The following is a 20,686-nucleotide window of genomic DNA, read 5'->3' on the forward strand; positions in this document are numbered from 1 at the left end:
GATTTTAGGAACACGAGGCTTCTTCCAGCACTGGACAATCTCTTCTTTAAAACCCTCTGTTGTAAGCACCATGGAGTGGAGGAAGTGGCTGTACAGCACTAAGCAAGCCACATAGTGAAGATCTCAACAGAACAGACAAGTGAATACATAAACGGTCAGGGTTGACACCCACCAAGTGGAGAGTAAAAGCGTTTTTACCCTTGGGTACTGCAAGAATCCAGCCCCCCCCCACCTCTGATCAAGAAAACACCCAGAAGCATACCTTGCTCCCTATGTACAGTACTATGATTGGGGTTTTAAGAATTGTGCTTTAATGAGTAGTAAATGGTTTGTACTGGTTTACATGAGCAAGCAAGTAGTTACATGATCTGCAATGCTGAAACACTGGTAACTATTCTATTATACAAACAAAAATAATGCAATGCAATTAGATTTTAATGTTTATTAAAAAGTAAACAGGTTCACTTACCAAGTCGTGTCTCCAGAGCTTGTAACAATTTGGTTGTCATCTAGAAAACGGCAGCATGAAAGGTAGCCTGAGAACAAAAAAGAAAAAAAGTGTAAAAATAAAGGACCCAGAGAAGCAGATGTTACAAAACAATGACAAGCACTACTAATAATAAAAAAAAAAAAATATTACACACACCACATTTTGTGTCTACACAGCCACGTAGTCTACAGTTTGAACTGATCCATAGTTAAAAAAAACGCATAAACCAACACACATACTTGGCCTATCACGCTTTGTTACAAACACTGTATTCACAGAAGGTATTTTCCCGGGTGCTTCCTATTTCAGACTGGGGCTTTTCTCTTTAATTACTACTTCTTGCAGAAGTGTTGTGTCCAAGGTAATAAAATGGGTTTAGTGACAGAGCAGCAAACATGTTGCATTAAGTGGAAGGGTTCTGTACACTGTGACAGGAGAGCTATGTGACATGAATCTAAATGATAGTGTATTGCCCAAGCATAGCACAACAGAACCTGAAGATGTAAATGAAGCTCAGCAAGTACAAAGTATCAGAATTATACTGCTCTGCCTTGGACTGACATCCTAATGAATAGCAAACAAGGCCTATTTGAGATGAACGGGGTCCCAGTGAAGTCTCTCTCAAGCACAATTTAAAAAAACAAACAAACTGGAATTTATAGCAACAGTAGGGAAAGGGAGGGTGGACATAGTTGATGGGGTCAAGGTTACAGCATAATAATTCCAAGCAGACATGTAAGGGAAAAAAAAACAAAAAAACCCCACAGATTTAAGTACCAGCTGTAATTGGGTTATACTGCCGCCTTCAGGAGGAAGTACTGTAGACACTAGCAAACAAGAGACGCCACAAGCTAGTCAGGTATTACACCCCCGCCCACACACACTCCCAGGATGCTTCAGTTTTGTAGAAAAGCAGCATTAGCAGTATATCAAACACAGAGGAATGGTACCTGTGCCCATTTTAATAAACTTAAAGAAACAGATTTTACAACAAAAAAAGAATTCTGACTTAGATGTAAATTCCATATTTTAAATCATACAGGACACGGGCAACTTATTCAAACACAATGGGTTAAAAGCTTGTACCTCCATGTGACTGAACACTGGCAAGCTCTGGAAGACATGTCACGAGTCGCCTTCCCCTATAACCGTATTCCATTCAGTGAGTCCTCAGTTTTGTAGGAAGTAATGCAGAGTAACAAGGAATGTTTAGGGAGGTTGGCTTGTGTCCTGTAGTGTACTTCAAGATATGGCATTTACAGGTCAAAAGTCAAAATTCTTCCGGTTTTAAAATATTAAAAGAAAAAAAAAAGCCCAAAAAAAAAAAAAAACATAATGTCATACTTACCTGCTCTGTGCAGTGGTTAAGCACAGAGCAGCCCCGAGCCTCGTCTTCTCAGATCCCCTGCCAGCGCTCCTGGCCCTTCCCACCTGCCGAGTGCTCCTAGAGCAAGCAGCTTGCTATGGGGGCACCTAAGCATGCTCTCTCCCAAGCTGCTGCTCTGCATGTCCATTCACACACAGAGTCGTGGCTCAGCCCCACCCCCTCTCCCTTTCCTCACTGGATGATGATTTACAGCAGCAGGAGCCATGGGTCAGAGCTGAGGCTCTCGTGCACATTACTGGATCACGAAGGGGCTCAGGTAAGTATTGGGGGGGCTGCCGCACACCGGTTTTTTCATGCATAGAATTTATAACCACTTTAATCATACAGTACAAGACACAACCAACTTTTTCATACACCATGGCACCTCCCCAAGTAATGAATACAAAGTGTGAGCAACAACTAGGCAAACATAACTGTGCCAACAAAAAACAAGAGGAGGTAAAAGACCAAAGTTCACTTTGCCGCTCCAAGAACCTTACAGCCAAAAGATGCATCTGCAGAATATTTGAGAAAGTCTGGACAGAAGACAAGGTGATGGACTTGCACAGTAGAGCAACAGAGGCTTGGTACCTAAAGGTCCAAGACACTCAAACTGATCTTGTGGAGTGGGTACGCAACAGTGCAAGAGGAGGTGCGTTTTTTTTTTTTGTTTCAGTTTTCTAAGAGCATAGGGTTTTGTAACCATGTTCCTTATCTATCATGCAAAAGTGGATTTTACAGCAGGGTGTTTAGTAGAAGGTCAGAGCACAACATCCACCTGGGCCAGTTTGGTGTAATAAAAAACAAACAAAAATAATCTATCTATATTTTTCTTTCTTACTTAAATGTCCTCAGTCCCCATCCTGCGGAAGAGAGGAAACGAGCATCAGAGGAACAACAGCATAGATCAGTCTGTACGTATTCCAAGGATCCACCAGAGCATCCATGCTAAAGAATCTCTGCTTCTGGATACAAACTTGCTCAGTTTGTTACTGAATCTGGAGGCCAGGAGGCCCACATTTGCTGTCTCCCCACCTTTAGCAGAAGAAACGTCTGAATCCAAATGCTGTTGGCTCCGAAAGTCAGCTTGCCAATTGTCCACACCTGGACCATGAACAGTGGAGAAGGCTGGATCATGAAGTTTTTCTTACCACAGAATTCTTTCTGCTACGCCTTCTGCAGCAGGACCCCTGGTTCCTTCCTTATGAATGATATACAGTGAGGAACAGAAGTATTTGAACACCCTGCGATTTTGCAAGTTCTCCCACTTAGAAATCATGGAGGGGTCTGAAATTCACATTGTAGGTGCATTCCCACTCAGAGACAGAATTTAAAAAAAAAATTCAGGAAATCACATTGTATGACTTTTAAAGAATTTATTTGTCTTGCACTGCTGAACATAAGTATTTGAACACCTGAGAAAATCAGTGTTAATATTTGGTACAGAAGCCTTTGTTTGCAATTACAGAGGTCAAACGTTTCCTGTAGTTCTTGACCAGGTTTGCACACACTTCAACAGGGATTTTGGCCCACTCCTCCACATAGATCTCCTCTAGATCTGTCAGGTTTCAGGGCTGTCACTGAGCAACACGGAGTTTCAGCTCCCTCCAAAGATGTTCTATTGGATTTAGGTCTGGAGACTGGCTAGGCCACTCCAGAACGTTGATATGCTTCTTACGGAGCCACTCCTTGGTTATCCTGGCTGTGTGCTTTGGGTCGTTGCCATGTTGGAAGAACCAGCCACGACCCATCTTCAATGCTCTGACTGAGGGAAGGAGGTTGTTGCTCAAAATCTCACAATAAATGGCCCCATTCATCCTCTCATTAATACAGTGCAGTCGTCCTGTCCCCTTCGCAGAAAAGCACCCACAAAGCATGATGTTACCACCCCCATGCTTCACAGTAGGGATGGTGTTCTTGGAATGCAACTCATCCTTTTTCCTCCAAACACGAAGAGTGAAGTTTAGACCAAAAAGTTCTACTTTGGTCTCATATGACCACATGACTTTCTCCCATGCCTCCTCTGGATCATCGGCAAACTTCAGACGGGCCTGGACATGTGATGACTTGAGCAGGGGAACCTTCCGTGCAATGCATGATTTGAAACCATGACGGCGTAGTGTTCTACCGACAGTGACCTTTGAAACTGTGGTCCCAGCTCTCTTCATGTCATTGACCAGCTCCTCCCTTTTAGTTCTGGGCTGATTCCTCACATTTTTTTTTTTATCATCAGTGATACCCCACGAGGTGAGATCTTGCATGGAGCCCCAGTCCATTTTCTAACAATTGCTTCAACAGTTGATCTATTTTCACCAAGCTGCTTGGCAATTGCCCCGTAGCCCTTTCCAGCCTTGTGAAGGTCCACAATTTCGTCTATGGTGTCTTTTGACAGCTCTTTAGTCTTGCCCATGGTAGTAGTTGGCGTCTGAATGACTGTGGGGTGGACAGGTGTCTTTAAAGAGCTCAGACAGCTATTAAGTTAGATTAAGGAGTGGAGTAGAGGTGGACTTTTTAAAAGGCACAATAACAGGTCTTTGAGAGCCAGAATCCTTGCTGTTTCTTAGGTGTTCAAATACTTATGTTCAGCAGTGCAAGCCAAATAAATTCTTTAAAAACCATACAATGGGATTTCCTGATTTTTTTTTTAAATTCTGTCTCTCAGAGTGGGAATGCACCTACAATGCGAATTTCAGACCCTTCCATGATTTCTAAGTGGGAGAACTTGCAAAATCGCAGGGTGTTCAAATACTTCTGTTCCTCACTGTATGCCACTTATGTGGCATTGTCCAACTGAACCCTGATCAGATGGCCCTGCAGGAGAGAGGCGCAGTGTTAAAAAGGACAGCCAGAAACTGTTCAGAGCTCCAGGAAGTTGAAAAGAAGATGAGCTTCCACCAACGATCAAGTCCCTTTCACTGTCAGGATGGAAGACAGACTCCTCCACATTGTGTCATCCATCGTGTGAATCTTCCAGAACAGAAGGAAGAATGTTTGACCTTGGGTTTCAGACACATTGACTCCGAGATTGCGCGTTCTTGTCCCAAGCAGCCAGAATTTAAAAATTGCAACATGGAGCAAAATTAGGCAAATGCAACCATCTTGAATGAGACCACCAGAAGGTTGAGAACTCTCATGAAGAAGTGAAGAAATCGGGGCGATTCTTGGACTGTAGAGTCAGAATCTGAAGTCTGTCTGGGAAGTAAAAATTCCAGACTAAGCAGTATCAAGAAAGAAACCCAAATAACTCCAAGCCATGTGTCTGTTAAAGCAGCTGTACCAACTGTTCTTCAAACAGAAGGTTGTCTCGGTATGTTACTATGAAAATGCCTGGGAGCGCAGAAGGGCTAACACCTTGGTCAATATTCGGGACTTGGAAGACACACCAAATGGAAAGGCTTCAAAAAATGGTAGCTTTGTGTGGCCACAGCAAAAAGCAGGTAGCACTGATAAGACAGGGACATGCTAGCAAGCATCCTTGATATCCAAAGAGGCTAGAAAGTCTCTTTGATGAAGGGAGACAATCACAGTCCTAGTGGATGCCACGCAAGTACTTCTCCTATGGATCACAGGAGTGCAGTTCAGTGACTGACAGTCACAGCTCTCTGCTCACAGCGACTGTGAACTCAGCAGTCATGTGATCGCTGAGTTCTCACCCTTCGAGCCAGCGGGGTACAGATACAGCATCAGACTGATGCAGATTTAATTAAAATGTTGAGTGACTTCAGATCCAAGAGTGGTCAAAAGCCCATCTGACGGAGAACGGTGAAGAGGTTGGAGTTGAAACCATTAAACTTTTTTGCTTCTGGAACAGTAGAGGTTAGTCTTTGTGAAGACACAGGCAGGTTGGAGGACGTGAAACAGGATGGAGGCAGAGAGCGAGACTCAAGCATTTAGCTTCTAGACCGCATGTCTTTTACCCATCCATATGAGATGCATTCAAGTCCAGGTGTTCATTAATAACTTGCCTACTGGGCACTTATATTCCCTTCCTGCCCAGGCCAATTTTCAGCTTTCAGCGTTGTCGCATTTTGAATGACAATTGCGCGGTCATGGAACACTGTACCCGTATGAATTTTTAAATTTTTTTCACACAAATAAAGCTCTTTTGGTGGTATTTAATCACCACTGGATGTTTTATTTTTTGTGCTATAAACAAAAAAAGAGCAAAAAAAAGTTTTTTTTTGTTTCTATTATAAAATTTTGCAAAGAGGTAATTTTTTTCCTTCACTAATGTGCATTAATGAGGCAGCACTGATGGCCACGGATAGGCAGCACTGACTGACGGCACTACTGGGCAGCGCTGATGGGTGGCACTGATGAGGGGCACCGCTGGGCACAGGTGGGCGGCACTGCTCATCAGGTCACTGATAATCAGTCCCGATCTGTTCGCTGACAATTGCTGGTTCTCGGAAGTACTTTCCTCATGCTGTGACAGCGAAAGGAAAGTGCAGCTGATAACCGGCAACTGTATTTACCTGGTTATCTGCTGTGTCATTGGACAAAGCTGATCACGTGGTAAAAGGTCGCTGTGATTAGCCTTTTACGATATCACATGATCAGCTGTGTTCGTAGGACACAGCGATCACGGAGGTCGCTGGGTGCGTGCCCTGGGGGCACGCGGGAGGGCGTGTTTTGGGAAGACGACATGACGCCCTCCCAGAACTGGACAACCGCGGTGTAGCCATCAGTCTGCTATAGAGCAGTTGGCAAGTGGTTAAATCCAAAAGAGTCTCCCCCATTTTGGAAAGTGGGGGTGTCCCTTCATTGCAAAAAGGATTTGTCTGTAGGTTAGGAAATCCAGGATCTGAGATTGCCATGAGTCCTGGACTTGAAGGCCTGAGAAAAAACAAACTTCTTGGCTTCAGATGCAGTTTTGCTTGTTTGTGGCTTAAGTTTGCTGGGGCAAAAAGAGTACCACAAACACATTTCCATTGTATATTTAGCCAACTGATGGCAGACCAACTTGAATTCAGGTATACTAGAGAACGTCTATATTTTTATAAAAGTCAAATCCGTGATGCCCATGTGGAAGACCCAGGTAATTTACTTTAGTATCAGATTACCTGTTTAAACGTAGTTGTTACCTAGCTTGATATATCTTACCGGTGTGTCCTGGCAGCTCTCTGCTCACTCGTACGTTGCCTTCTCTCGTCTTCAAATTGTAAATGGAACAGATGTTGTCTAGACCTCCACAAGCTACGTAATTTCCAGATGGAGCATAAGCACAAGTCATTACCCAGGAGGACCGTAGAGGAATAGCATGCATCTACCGGTACAAAAAGTAGACAACAGCATTAACATCTTTACATTGTACCCTCCAGAAAGGACATTACATTGCCTGATCCTGCAGGGGCAATGCTTAATACCTTCTATAAGTGCATATCAGAGCCCTCTAGATGTGCACAGAACTTTTGACTACAGGGCTCTGTTTGACCACAATATTCAAAGTTTGCAGAGCTAGGCAGCTGACAGGACAGCAACTGTCAGAAATTAGGTGACCTCTGACTAAATAGTCAGAGAAGCACACTCCTAACAGTACTGTGTAAATTCTGCATGAACTACTACGATCATCATTTTTTAAATGGCAAGACAGAAGAGCCAGCTGCACCAGACACCTTCCCAGTAGAAGAAGCTGCTTCACATGCTAGACAGTTCTAAAAAAAGGCTGAAAATTAATTGGTGGTGATGATGACCAATTGTATGTATTCTCATTTACAAAATTAGCTGCCACAGCTATGTACAGGTGAGTAAAAACTGCATCACTGTTCGCTACACACAAATCATAGTACTCAATCATCTAAAGATTTATAAAGCAACCATTAAAAAGAAAAAAAATCAGTCTGAAATCTGGCAAGTACTTTACCTTATTTGTTGTATAGCTGTCCCAGATAATTAATTTTCCATCTTGGGATGCACTGACTAATAGCCTAAAGACAAAAGGAAACACGTTTCAAGAATATACACAATTAAAACTAAAAAGGGGATACAGGGGAGTTTAATAAGTAGAACTTAAATAAGTATAAAAGTAAAAATGAGCTATATGGGAAATCTCTGTTTTTCAAAACAAAATCACTGACTCAACTGAGATCAGTACTGAGAAGCATTATCATACATCCTGCAACAGGCACTGAAGGGTCATGGTATCTGTAGTTCTACTTTCAGATAGAAAACTACGGAACAGTCAAATGCTACCCGGTAAACTTCCTGTATGACCAATTTTGGGAAAACGTCATCAGTCTATTAAGAAGAAGAAGAAGAAGAAGAAAAAAAAAAAAAGGATGGTCTACAGTGTCATCGTAAGAAAATGCTAGGCATCTGCCCCTTCATAGTTACCTCAGATATAAGGATATGCATGCTGTAAGTGTGTCTAGAAACACTGAATTACCAGGCAGAGCAAAAGTTTATAAGATACTGTAGCATGAGACAAGATAGGATTTGATGCTACATAATAATAAAAAAAAAAAAAAAATTGTGCTCAGCAGCAATGCTATTCTAACAGCAGGAATATGAAAGCATAGCCTGATAGCAGGCTTATACTTGGATGGCAAAAAAATATATATATACATTTATTTCAAGATGATAAAATCTGAAAATTAGATACAAATCTTCTAACTGCCTGTGGAAATATATCCAAGGGTAAAATCAACAAGTTTCCTGCGAGACAGTTCGATAAGAAAATCAAACTGTAATTTTGTCATCCTCAAAGCTCAATCAATATGCCCATTCATTAAATCCAACTATTGCACAACCATCTCTTTGATTTAATGTTAACCTTTAAAAAAAAAAGTACTTCTATAGTGTCTGTCTTCCTCCTCTATTAGCTTCTGGAGTCCACCAATGACCCCTTCCAAACGTTTGTGCTTGCACAAGGCTATAAACATCTTTAAACTAGCATTTTAAACCCCTTTAAAGCTGAAATCAAGTCCCCAAAATGTAAACTTTCCTTCAACGGTTCAACGTCCCTCGCCGTCTTCATTGGCCAGTGTGGGATGACGTTACTCCAGTACATGCACAGGAGCTCAGTCATGATCACATGATCTGTGCCAGAATAAACTGAGCTGCACTGCAACTAAGCAAGGTTGGTCTTGCAACAATTTTTTTTTTCACAATCCTAAGACAATATAAAAAGGAACAAAACTCACTTTTTTAACTAGTGTTAGTTTAAAAATGAATAGTATTTTTGCATATAAAAAGTGTACATTTTATTCTGTAATTTGTCCTTTTTAAAATGACACTAAAATTATGATTCTGGTACAAAGCATTGCAAAGATGTTTACAAATGAAAAACTTTTTTAAATTTTGCGTGCTTTTAAAATGTGAAATGTGTAAATATAATGTTTAAAAATAATAAAGAACAAAATAAACATAAGATAAATATAAATGTTTAATAAAATAGAAACGAAAAAAAAAAAAACATTAGCAAAAAAATAATTGAATGGATGAGAAGGAGTGATTAACGTGAACTAAGGATTAATAAGGGGTTAAACAGAAAAACATTTTATTAAAAAAAAAAAAAAAAAACTTTTTACTTGTCAGGTTGCTTTATCATGAGCAGAGTTTTTCCCTTTGATCAGAGGTTAAATGATACAAAAGTATCAACAAGTTACAGTGTATCCTACCTGAGCAAGTGTTACTTACAAACACTGTCAGGCTGATTATTTTTTTTTATAGCTATAGCCACACCTTCTCTGTGTACGCTGCAGTGCTGGCTTTGCTTCACAAAAATGTGGGTTTTTTTTGTTTGTTCTTTTTTTAAAGTTTTACAGACAATGCAAGAGAAATGAAGGTATTACACAAAATGGAATGATAAACTGAGGCAGGAATATTAAATTCAGCTCCACCAAGGTACCCATACGTTGCTGGAGTTTGAGCCCTTATACCAGTAGCAGCCAACCGTTGGCTTTCTTGTAATAGCAATCTGAGTGGCTAACTTGATTGCTATTACAAACAGAGGGAGGGGACGCCCCCCTCTCTCGCCACTTTGACAGGATCTCCCGTCCTACCAGGACTCCCTATTGACCAGCTGATGCTACCACCAGCTCGTCTTTGTTTGGCTCCGTTATATACACTGCTCAAAAAAATTAAAGGAACACTTTGAAAACACATTAGATCCCAATGCGGAAAAATCTCATGCTGGATATCTATCCTGATATGGACTGGGTAATGTGTTAGGAATGTAAGGATGCCCCATCGTTTGATGGAAATAAAATGATCAACCTACAGAGGACTGAATTCAAAGACAGCCTGAAAGTAAGTGGAAAAATGATGTAGCAGGCTAGTCCATTTTGCTGAAATTTCATTGCAGCAACTCAAAATGGTACTCAGTTTGTATGGCCTCCACATGCTTGTATGCATGCCTGACAATGTTGGGACATGCTCCTAATGAGACGACGGATGGTGTCCTGGGGTATTTCCTCCCAGACCTGGACCAGGGCATCACTGAGCTCCTGGACAGTCTGAGGTGCAACGTGGCTGCGCCGGATGGACCGAAACATGATATCCCAGAGGTGTTCTACTGGATTTAGGTCAGGCAAGCGTGGGGGCCATTCAGTGGTATCAATTCCTTCATCCTCCAGGAACTGCCTGCATATGCTCGCCACATGAGGCCGGGCATGGTCGTGCACCAGGAGGAACCCAGGACCCATTGCACCAGCGTAGGGTCTGACAATGGGTCCAAGGATTTCATCCCGATACCTAATGGTAGTCAGGGTGCCATTGTCTAGTCTGTACAAGTCTGTGCATCCCTCCATGGATATGCCTCCCCAGACCATCACTGGCCCACCACCAAAACGGTCATGCTGAACGATGTTACAAGCAGTATAACATTCTCCACAGCTTCTCCAGACCCTTTCACGTCTGTCACATGTGCTCAGGGTGAACCTGCTCTCATCTGTGAAAAAGAAAAGGGCACCAGTGGCGGACCTGCCAATTCTGAAGTTCAATGTCAAATGCCAATTGAGCTCTATGGTGCTGGGCAGACAGCACAGATCCCACTAGGAGGACTTTGGGCCCTCAGGCCACCCTCATGAAGTCTGTTTCCAGTGGCCTGCTGGGGGTCATTTTGTAGGGCTCTGGCAGTGCTCCTCCTGTTCCTCTTTGCATAAAGGAGCAGATAATGGTCCTACTGATGGGTTAAGGACCTTCTACAGCCCTGTCCAGCTCTTGAGACTGTGCTGGGAGACACAGCAAACCTTCTGGTCTCATGCTACCAGTAGTGACACTGACCCTAGCCAAATGCAAAACTAGTGAAAAACAGTCAGAAAAGAAGAGTAGGGAAAAAAATGTCAGTGGCTTCCACCTGTACAACCATTCCTGTTTTGGGGTCTATGTCATTGTTGCACATCTAGTGCACCTGTTAATTTCATTAACACCAAAGCAGCTGAAACGGATTAACAATCCCCTCTGCTACTTAACTGACCAGATTAATATCCCAGGAGTTTAATTGACTTGATACTAAACTCTGATTAAAAAAAGTGTTCCTTTAATTTTTTTGAGCAGCGTAGTAACCCGGAAGCGATGACCTTACATCACGTCCGGTTTTCTCAGAAAACTGAAGTTTTTTTTCTGAACACTTACCTGTAAAATCTATTTCCTGGCGTAGATCACAGGACACAGAGCAGGCTTTAATCATTACTATTTGATTTTGCACCACCTATAGGTGAATGGACACTGGCAGACCAGAACAGGAAATCCCCCTCAATATAACCCCTCCCACACAGAAAGTAGCTCAGTTTTGTAGCAAGCAATGTAATCCCAGAAAGAGTGAAGGGACCTCTCTGTCCGGTGATGTACTCCAAGAAATTGATTTTACAGGCAAGTATGTAGAAAAAAATCCAATTTTCTTTATTGTACATCATGGGACACAGAGCAGGCTATAATCAGTACTATCTGGGATGTCCCAAAGCAATATACTTAAGGGGAGGGAGGCACAATCACAAAAACCACCATCAGACAAGGCCGTATCCTATGCATCCCTAACATCCACCTTGTAGAACCTTGTGAATGTATGTACCGAAGACCAAGCAGCGGCCTTGCAAACCTGAGCCACCTACGCCTCATGACAAAACACCCAAGAGGCTCCAACACCTCTAGCAGAGTGTCCCCTAACCCGAATGGGGGGAGCTGTAGGCTTGAATGATTAACTGACAGATCCAATGAGAAATAGTTGCTATAGGCGCCGCTTGCCCTCTCCTCAGCCCTTCCGACAGCACAGATAAAGAATTGGATCTTCTGATCTGTGCAGACATTGTCAGATAGAACCTGACAGCTCGTACAACATTCAGAGAATGCAGCAATCTCACTGCTGCAGATCAAGGATTCAGGGAAAAAAAAGGAGGGTAGGACAATGTCCTGATTGAAGTGAAAGCTAGAAACCACTTTAGGCAAAAAAGATGGATTAGGACGCAACACCATCTTATCATGGTGTACAATTAAAAATGTCTCCGTGCAAGAAAGTGCTGTCAACTCCAACACCCTTCTTACTGAAGTGACTGTGATAAAGAAAAAAAAACACTTTCTGGGTAAAAATAACCAGTGGAATATCTCAAAAAGGTTCAAAAGGCTGCTTCTTCAAAGACATCCAACACTAAATTTAGGTCCCAAGGACCTAAAATACAGACAAAGCTGAAAACCGACCCTTAATAGTGCCCAAGGCCAATTTCATCTCCACACCAGAATGCAAAAGGGAGGAATTCTCTCAATGACATATTTCCGAGGACACCATTTCCTGGCCTCACACCAGAAATGTAAGCCTTTCAGACCCTTTAATAGATTTTTCTAGAAACAGCAGAGTAGAAATAACCCCCCCCCCCGATCTTTCAAGACTCGGGCTTCAATAGTCAACCCGTCAAATTTAGCGACCGTAAAAGCAGGGTGGAATATTGGACCCTTGGAGAGCAGGTCCGGCTTTACTGGAAGTGTCCACAGACCATTTTTACTATATTGGCATATCAAGACCTTCTGGGCCAAGTGGGGGCTACCAATATCACTGGTGTTGATTCCTCTTGGATCCTGCGCAAGACACTAGGTAGAAGCTGAACCAGAGGGAAGGCATAGATCATGGAGAAATGGTCCCACAAGGAGTCACCAGAGCATCTACACCACTCACATGCGGGTCCCTTGTTATGGACACCAACCTGTCCACCTTCATCGCACTGAAATACAACTTGTGATCCAAAAAAAAAATAAAAAAACTTACTCTGCCAGCTCAGCATTATGCAAGTTGTAATCCAGCAATCAGCAGCTGTCACAGCCTAGAGAGCATGCTGCAACACTTAAGCTAGGTCAAAGCACACACTGGCTGCCTGTAACCACATCCCCCCCACCCACCAAGGACTCGTGTGCCCAGAAGGACATCCTGCTCTGTGTCCCTTGCTGCTGCCTAACAGGAGCTCCATGTAGAGAGAACTATCCACCTAAGCAACATGGCTGCCCACGGTCTTCCAGCACACAACCTCATGCTGCTGGAACCATAATGGAGGTTAAAAGCTCACTCTTTCTGCCAACATATATAGGCGTTATGCAGTTGGCAATAGGTTAAACAAGCTTCCATTAAACAAGCAGCCTCTAAACAAGGAAACAGCACTACAGCAGCTTCATATAAACACATACCTTGAGTCTGAACCCCAGTGCATGGCATAAATTTTAGCTAAGTGACCTCGCAATGTGCGTCGAGTTCGCATCTGGATCCGACCTACGGAGTCCAAACTGGTTGTGATCTAATGTAAAGAGTAATGTACAATGTTAGAGGGGAAAGGTTTAGAGAGCTCACATAAACAAATTACAGTGTTTTATTCATTTATGTACCTGAACAAGAGTTGTGTCGCTGCATGCCTTCCTGGCATCCTAACAGAAAAGAAAAAGAGGATCTATGATTAAGAGTTGTTAATGGACATCATTTGCTTATCCAAAGGAATAATGCTGCCTAACAGAAGAACCATGCAAACAGATGACTCACCTAACATCTCAACAGTCAAATATTTATGTTGCACAAAGTACTGACATTTTCAGTGGTTTTTAATTACCCTTTGAACTGCACACAGCAAAGCATCAATATTATTTAGGAGAAACACACTTCGAGAACACCACTAAAAGATTATCCACTTGAAGACCGCAATATATATATATATATATATATAAAGGCTGCGGTTTTCAAGTGGTTTACCGTGGCTATGGCTGAAGTTATCAGCCATAAACCTAGTATCTTTTTTTTTTTTTCAGCCAATGGCTGGCTGATGAAAGCTGTTTGAGCGCCTAATTACCGTATTTTTCGCTCCATAAGACGCACTTTTTTCCCCCCAAAAAAGGGGGGAAAACGTCAGTGCGTCTTATGGAGCGAATATAAAGCGTCCGGTCCGGTATTTCTGCCGCCACCATGTCAGAATACCGGGCCGGCCGCTCAGCTGTTCTCTCCTGCAGGGCCTTACCTGTTCCTCGCTCCAGAGCTGCACAGTCTTCCTGCGCTGGCTTCTGTGACAGCCGGGTGCCCACTGCGCATGCGCTGCACTTTGTGAATGGTCCAGTGTTTTCTGGGACACGACAGGTCCCAGAAGGCGCCGGGCCATTCACAAAGCGCAGCGCTTCTCGCGCATGCGCAGTGGGCACCCGGCTGTCACAGAAGCAGGCGCGGGAAGAAGAGGGAAAGACAACGCCGCGGAAGTGGGAGCGGGTACCTGTCAAATTCAGGTACCCGCTCCCCCTCCCTCCCCAAAGGTCAGCAGTCTCTGGTCATCCCCTGCACTGTCTGCAGTCTCTGGTTATTCCCTTCACTGTCTGCAGTCTCTGGTCATCTGTACTGTGTCCCTGGTATTTTCCCTGTACTGTGTCCGCAGTGTCTGGTCATCTCCTGTACTGTGTCCGCAGTCTCTGGCCATCTTCTGTACTGTGTCCGCAGTCTCTGGCCATCTCCTGTACTGTGTCCGCAGTCTCTGGTCATCTCCTGTACTGTGTCCGCAGTCTCTGGTCATCTCCTGTACTGTGTCCGCAGTCTCTGGTCATCTCCTGTACTGTGTCCGCAGTCTCTGGTCATCTGTACTGTGTCCGCAGTCTCTGATCATCTCCTGTACTGTGTCCGCAGTCTCTGGTCATCTCCTGTACTGTGTCCGCAGTCTCTGGTCATCTCCTGTACTGTGTCCGCAGTCTCTGGTCATCTCCTGTACTGTGTCCGCAGTCTCTGACCATCTCCTGTACTGTGTCCGCAGTCTCTGACCATTTCCTGTACTATGTCCGCAGTCTCTGGTCATCTCCTGTACTATGTCCGCAGTCTCTGGTCATCTCCTGTACTATGTCCGCAGTCTCTGGTCATCTCCTGTACTATGTCCGCAGTCTCTGGTCATCTCCTGTACTGTGTCCGCAGTCTCTGGTCATCTCCTGTACTGTGTCCGCAGTCTCTGGTCATCTCCTGTACTGTGTCCGCAGTCTCTGGTCATCTCCTGTACTATGTCCGCAGTCTCTGGTCATCTCCTGTATTATGTCCGCAGTCTCTGGTCATCTCCTGTAGTATGTCCGCAGTCTCTGGTCATCTCCTGTACTGTGTCTGCAGTCTCTGATCATTCCCTGTACTATGTCTGCAGTCTCTGGTCATTCCCTGTACTATGTCTGCAGTCTCTGGTCATTCCCTGTACTATGTCTGCAGTCTATTGGTTCAGAATATTTTTTTTTCTTGTTTTTCGCCTCTAAAACCTAGGTGCGTCTTATGGTCAGGTGCGTCTTATGGAGCGAAAAATACGGTAGCTACTGGAACACTGGTGTTTCTCAGGCTTACCAATAAACCTGGCGAACCCGAGAAATAATCTGACAGTGTGGAAGATAGATGAAAGACTCTAAATTGTCTCTGATCACCTCTATCATCATGGAGGTATGGAGCAATGTCAGATCCGGTCAGGGCAGGAAGTAAATTTATTTATTTATTTTTTTTTAAGCAAGATTTTAAAAAAATAAATCTGGGGTCTTTTTGACCCCAAATCTCTCGTTAAAGAGGACCTGCCATACTCATTTCTATTACAGAGAATATTTACATTGCTTGTAATAGGAATAAAGATGATAAAAAAAAAAAGGGACAGTGTAAAAAATAAATAAAAATTTTAATGCGCCCACATCCCTCTGAGCTTGTTCACTGAAGTGAATGCATGTGTAAACTGTGTTTTTGCAGCACACGAGGTATCACTGCGAACGTTAGAGCAAGCAATAATTCTAGTGCTAGACCCCCTCTGTAACTCTAAACCGGTATCCTGTAAAAATTTTTAAGTGTCGCCTATGAAGATTTTTTTTTTTTTTTTTTTTTTTTAAGTATTGTAGTTTGTCGCCATTCCACGAGCATACACTATTTTAAAACGGGATATGTTAGGATACCTAGCATTTACTCACCGTAACATCCTCTTTCATATTTTAAAAAACAATTGGGGTATACATTGGGTTGTTTACATTTGTGCATTTTTTCCAAAAAAATTGCATTTGAAAAACCGCAGCACAAATACCATGCGACATAAAAAAAAAAAAATAAAATGACTGCCAATTCATTCTTTGGGTGAAGACCAGAAAATGCTTGGTCTTCAAGTGGTTATAGAAGTTTGATATTTCAATTTTAATTAAGGTCCTTTTACACTTGTGCATATTTCAATATTTGCCTAATTTTAGTTTCACTTTTGAGGGGTGGTTTTGATGAATCTTCTGTTTTCCAGGAGAGGATATTACAGTGAGTAAGAATGGGGAAAAGAATCACCCCCTTTAAAATAATCACACTGTGCTGCTTTGCAGCCTGAAATGAAGACAGACACAGTTTTTGTTTTATCCATCTGTATATACTTATAACATCCAAGTAAAAGAGATAACACAAATATGCCAGAAAAAAAAAACTGCCTTTTTGTTCTGCATAAAAAAATGCATTGGTAGTAGGTTACATGGTTTTCAAAGGAATAGTTCACACCAGTGTGGTCAGTTTCAGTGCGTTCCAGAAAAAAAGCAAAGTTACACTTACAGTAACGCTTTTTCCAAGAGTCTTTCAGGACAGCACCTCGAGAGACCTCTGTTCCTCCCCACCTGAGGAAACACCTCCACCCAGAATAAAAATACGGCCTCCCCACTCAGACCTCATTTCTTGATTTAGCACCTCTGGCCACCTGGGGGAGACACAATACAAGACACACACAAAAAAAAAAAAAAGTACCATATACCCAAATGGTACAAAGGGTGAGTAACTGGCGCTGTCCTGAAAGACTCCTGGAAAAGGCATTACCGTAAGTGTAACTTTGCTTTTTCCCCTCCCAGTCTTTCAGGACAGCACCTCGAGAGGATAAACGAGCACTCACCACTAGGGCAGGACCACTGCTTGTAGAACCTTGCGTCCGAAGGCCTGCTCTTCTACCAAGACCAGGTCAAATCTGTAATGCTCAATGAAGGTGCTGTAATTGCACCAGGTAAAAGCCCTACAGATCTGTCCCGAGGTTGCACCAGTCAGCTCAGCATACGTGGCTGCCATGGCCCAGATGCCCTCCGGGACTTCCAGACCCTCAGTCAGATACACCTAATTGCCAGTCTCAGCCACCTAGCTAAAGCGCGTCTAGAAGCTTTACAACCCTTGCTTGTTCCTGAAAATGAAACAAAAAAGGGAATCCGACTTCCTGATCCCTTTAGTCCTACGTAAATAAAGAACACATCTTCTAACATCCAACGTGTGAAATTTATTTTCCTGGTCACACAAGGGGTTAGAACAAAACAAAGGTAAAGTAATTTCTTGGCCTCAATGAAATCTCAAGACTATCTCGGGTAAGAAGACCGAGTCCATCCTAAATGTCACCCTATCCGCAAAAATCTGGAGGCAGGGGGCTCTGATTGACAGGGCTTCCAACTCACTAACTGTTCTCGCTGTAGTAACTGCTACCATGAATACGGTCTTGAGGGTCAGGGTCCTGAGGGAGCTTGAATCCAGAGGTTCAAACGGGGGGCCTGTCAGCACATTAAGTACTGTAGTCAGGTTCCATTTTGGAAAGTGTCTCTCTTACAGGTCTCGGTCTGGTCAAGGAATTAAAGAATCTCACCACTGTAACATAAATGTAAGATTCGGGTAGCCTAGACGTGATCTGTAGAAATATGTAATCGTAGGTCTAGTTTAATCTCATGTTATTACAGATATTTTTATTATTATTATACAGAATTTATTTAGTGCCAACAGTTTGCGCAGCGCTTTACAATAGAATAAGTGTTTAGTATTCAGTCAGAGACATATGTTCACCAATTAGCTTCTGAAAGGACAGAACAGCTTCTAGGCTAGAGGTGACACCTGGATGTCAATAAAACCCTGTCACCTATGTAGCCAGAGTTTGCCACCTTCTTGAAATCTAAAAGAAGAGCTCTAGCCATTTCAGCTTCGGGAAGCAGCAGGAGACCAGGAGTGGCTCCGAAATGTCTGCCAGCTATGATTTATATCCACAGATCAGAGGAATATATTTCATCTCTCATAAAAGCTAAAATATTGGTTGCAGGGAGATAAAAATACTTCCTTCTGATTGGACACACTGTAGGCTCCATCTACAAGTAAAACTGAATTTGTAGCCTCTGTAGAATCCCAGAGAAATGCAGAAAACAGTTATATGGCGCCTGATTGCGACAGCTGAACCGTGATTGGTACTGTTGTGATTGGACTGATGCGCTGGTGTCGGAAATTCTATCCCTGACTTGGTAATTCAAACTGTTCCTGGTCCAATCAACTTTGGGCACTTCAGAACCCAGAACGTCCTGTGGGCTGGTACAGGAACACCCCCAGGGTTGATTGGCCAAGGGCTAATGTCCGGCCCACGTCCATATTTCAATAAATTGAGGACCCCGAGATATGGACAGTGTGATTCGTATGGAGCTGGTTCTATTTGACTGGCGAATCTCTGACTTTCTCCAGTCGCAGGATAACTCTAAATAAAAGTTTTATTTCTGTTTTTATTCCCTTTTATTTTATAGTGAATAGCCAATTGTGTGTCTTTTTGCATTTTCTGTAATTGTTTTTTCTTTGTACATGTTTTATGCACTGCCCACTTTGAGGATATTATATCATAAAATTAATAAGAGACTTCTGGGTACTTAAGCTCAGGCTCATTTCTCCGGAGAGATTGTTTTATTGCAGTGTCTATATATGCTCTGTCAAGTTCATTGCCAATCTGTATGCATTGCACTGCATGTTGGAAGATTGCATACAGATTGTAAAGTAGCAGATCTGCGAGATGGAGATCTGTGTGTGTGTGTGTGGTGGCCCAGCAGACCAGTCTGCGGACAAACTGTTGGGTGGTGGCAAGCTACCGTTTGTTGTGTGTCTGGTGTTGGGGTGTGTGGACAGTGGAAGAGTGATTAACACTGGGGTTCCAGCTTGTAGGATAGCTGGAGGAATCCTAGAAGGGTGTGCCAATTGCTAGACTGCTCCCCAACCCTTAGAGTGCACCAGACTGTATATAAGATTTGTATCTGCCTGTGTGTGGTCAGCCAGCTGGATTGGAGTCCCCCTCTTGTGGTGGCCAGTGGCAGTGCGGGCTGTGAAAGTGTATCACGGCCAGTCTTATATGCTCAAAGTAAGTCCCCCTCATTCCCTCCTTACCCCAAGTCACGGCCGAAAGTGCACGCCTCGGGTAGCTAGTCACTGTGGGCGTGTGCGTGGGTTTGGATCCGTGACAGCCACCAGCTCCTTTCTGCCTAAGGAAGACTAGGAAAACGCCAAGAGCTGACACTTGGCCCTTCAGTGTACTCACCGCTAGCCCCTTGTCATCCCCCGCCTGCAAAAATTCCAGGACTGAAACTAAGCTATATGTTTCCAAGAAAGTCTGAGCACACCATTTGTTAAAAAGTTTCCAGACCTTAAAAGGTAGATAGAACGGGTCTCCTCTTTTCTACTATTTAGGAGAGTGGATACTACCCTAGCTGAGAACTTCTTGGCTCCTCAGCAGTTGTTCCTCAGAAACCAGGCCGCTAGGTTCCACCTGTCTACCTGGGGACACAGAACCAGACCCTAAGACAGCAAGCCCTTTCGGCACGGCAATATCCAAGGAGGGTAGATGGCTAGGGAAGTTTGCTCGGATCTGAATTTCCTCAGAACTGCTGACAATAAGGAGACTGGGAGGGAAGGCGCAACACAGTGGAAAGTCCCACCGCTGTGTTAGTGCATCCACTGCCAATGCCCCGTCCCACCTATTTAGAGAGAAGAAAACTGAAACTTTGATATTTTGGCCCGACGCAAAAAAGTCTATGGATGGAGACCCCCACTCCCTTATGATGGCTTGGTAGATCTCCCCATTGAGCACTCATTCGGATTCCCTCAGCAGCCTCCTGCTGAGAAAGTCTGCCATCTGGCTCAGAACCCAATTCCTGTCTCAAGGCGATCCCAGACATTCAAAATGAACAGCTGCAGGGGCCGCAAGTGCAAACCTGCCCATTGTGCCGCCGGGATGGATGAGGTTAGCAGGCCCAATACTGACATGGATTCTCTTAGGGACACGGCTTGGTTCCCTAGCAGCTGCCTGATTCCCCTATCCAACTTTAGGATTTTCTCCTGGGGCAGAAAGGTTTTTTGAACGGTGGAATCCAGTTCGTAGCCCAGGTACACCATCCTTTGGGCTGGGCCCAAATTTGACTTGGATAAGTTCACTAGCCAGCCCAGATTCTCCAGCAGGTACTCGAATTTGACAGGTACCCACTCCCACTTCCGTTGCAATCGCCTAGGCACAGCCAGGTGCCCACACTAAAGATGCTGGCGCCTGGAATACAGGACGGCTAGTGAAACGAACTGAAACGGGGGCACCGCGGGATCGTGGGACAGGTGAGTGACAGTTTTTGTAGCTGCTGACTTATTTTTTTTT

The 20,686-nt window shown here is 43.6% G+C and overlaps 1 protein-coding gene across 3 annotated transcripts in view; it reads right to left on the bottom strand.

Moving 5' to 3' along the window:
* The window catches only part of GNB4 (G protein subunit beta 4), a 184,396-nt gene that overhangs the window by 14,932 nt on the left and 148,778 nt on the right, over window positions 1–20,686 (bottom strand). For all 3 annotated transcript variants that reach the window (XM_089675545.1, XM_089675547.1, XM_089675546.1), the window contains exons 3-7: window positions 13,662–13,700; window positions 13,467–13,573; window positions 7,720–7,783; window positions 6,960–7,122; window positions 470–536 (exon numbers count right to left, since the gene is read on the bottom strand). In XM_089675545.1, coding sequence (XP_089531671.1) covers window positions 470–536; window positions 6,960–7,122; window positions 7,720–7,783; window positions 13,467–13,573; window positions 13,662–13,700 — 440 coding nt within the window. The remainder of the gene's footprint in view (window positions 1–469; window positions 537–6,959; window positions 7,123–7,719; window positions 7,784–13,466; window positions 13,574–13,661; window positions 13,701–20,686) is intronic.

This window comes from Staurois parvus, unplaced genomic scaffold (genome assembly GCF_062004578.1).
Source record: "Staurois parvus isolate SC_StPar_1 unplaced genomic scaffold, SC_StPar_1.0 ptg000155l, whole genome shotgun sequence".
Classification (NCBI taxonomy): Eukaryota; Metazoa; Chordata; class Amphibia; order Anura; family Ranidae; genus Staurois; species Staurois parvus.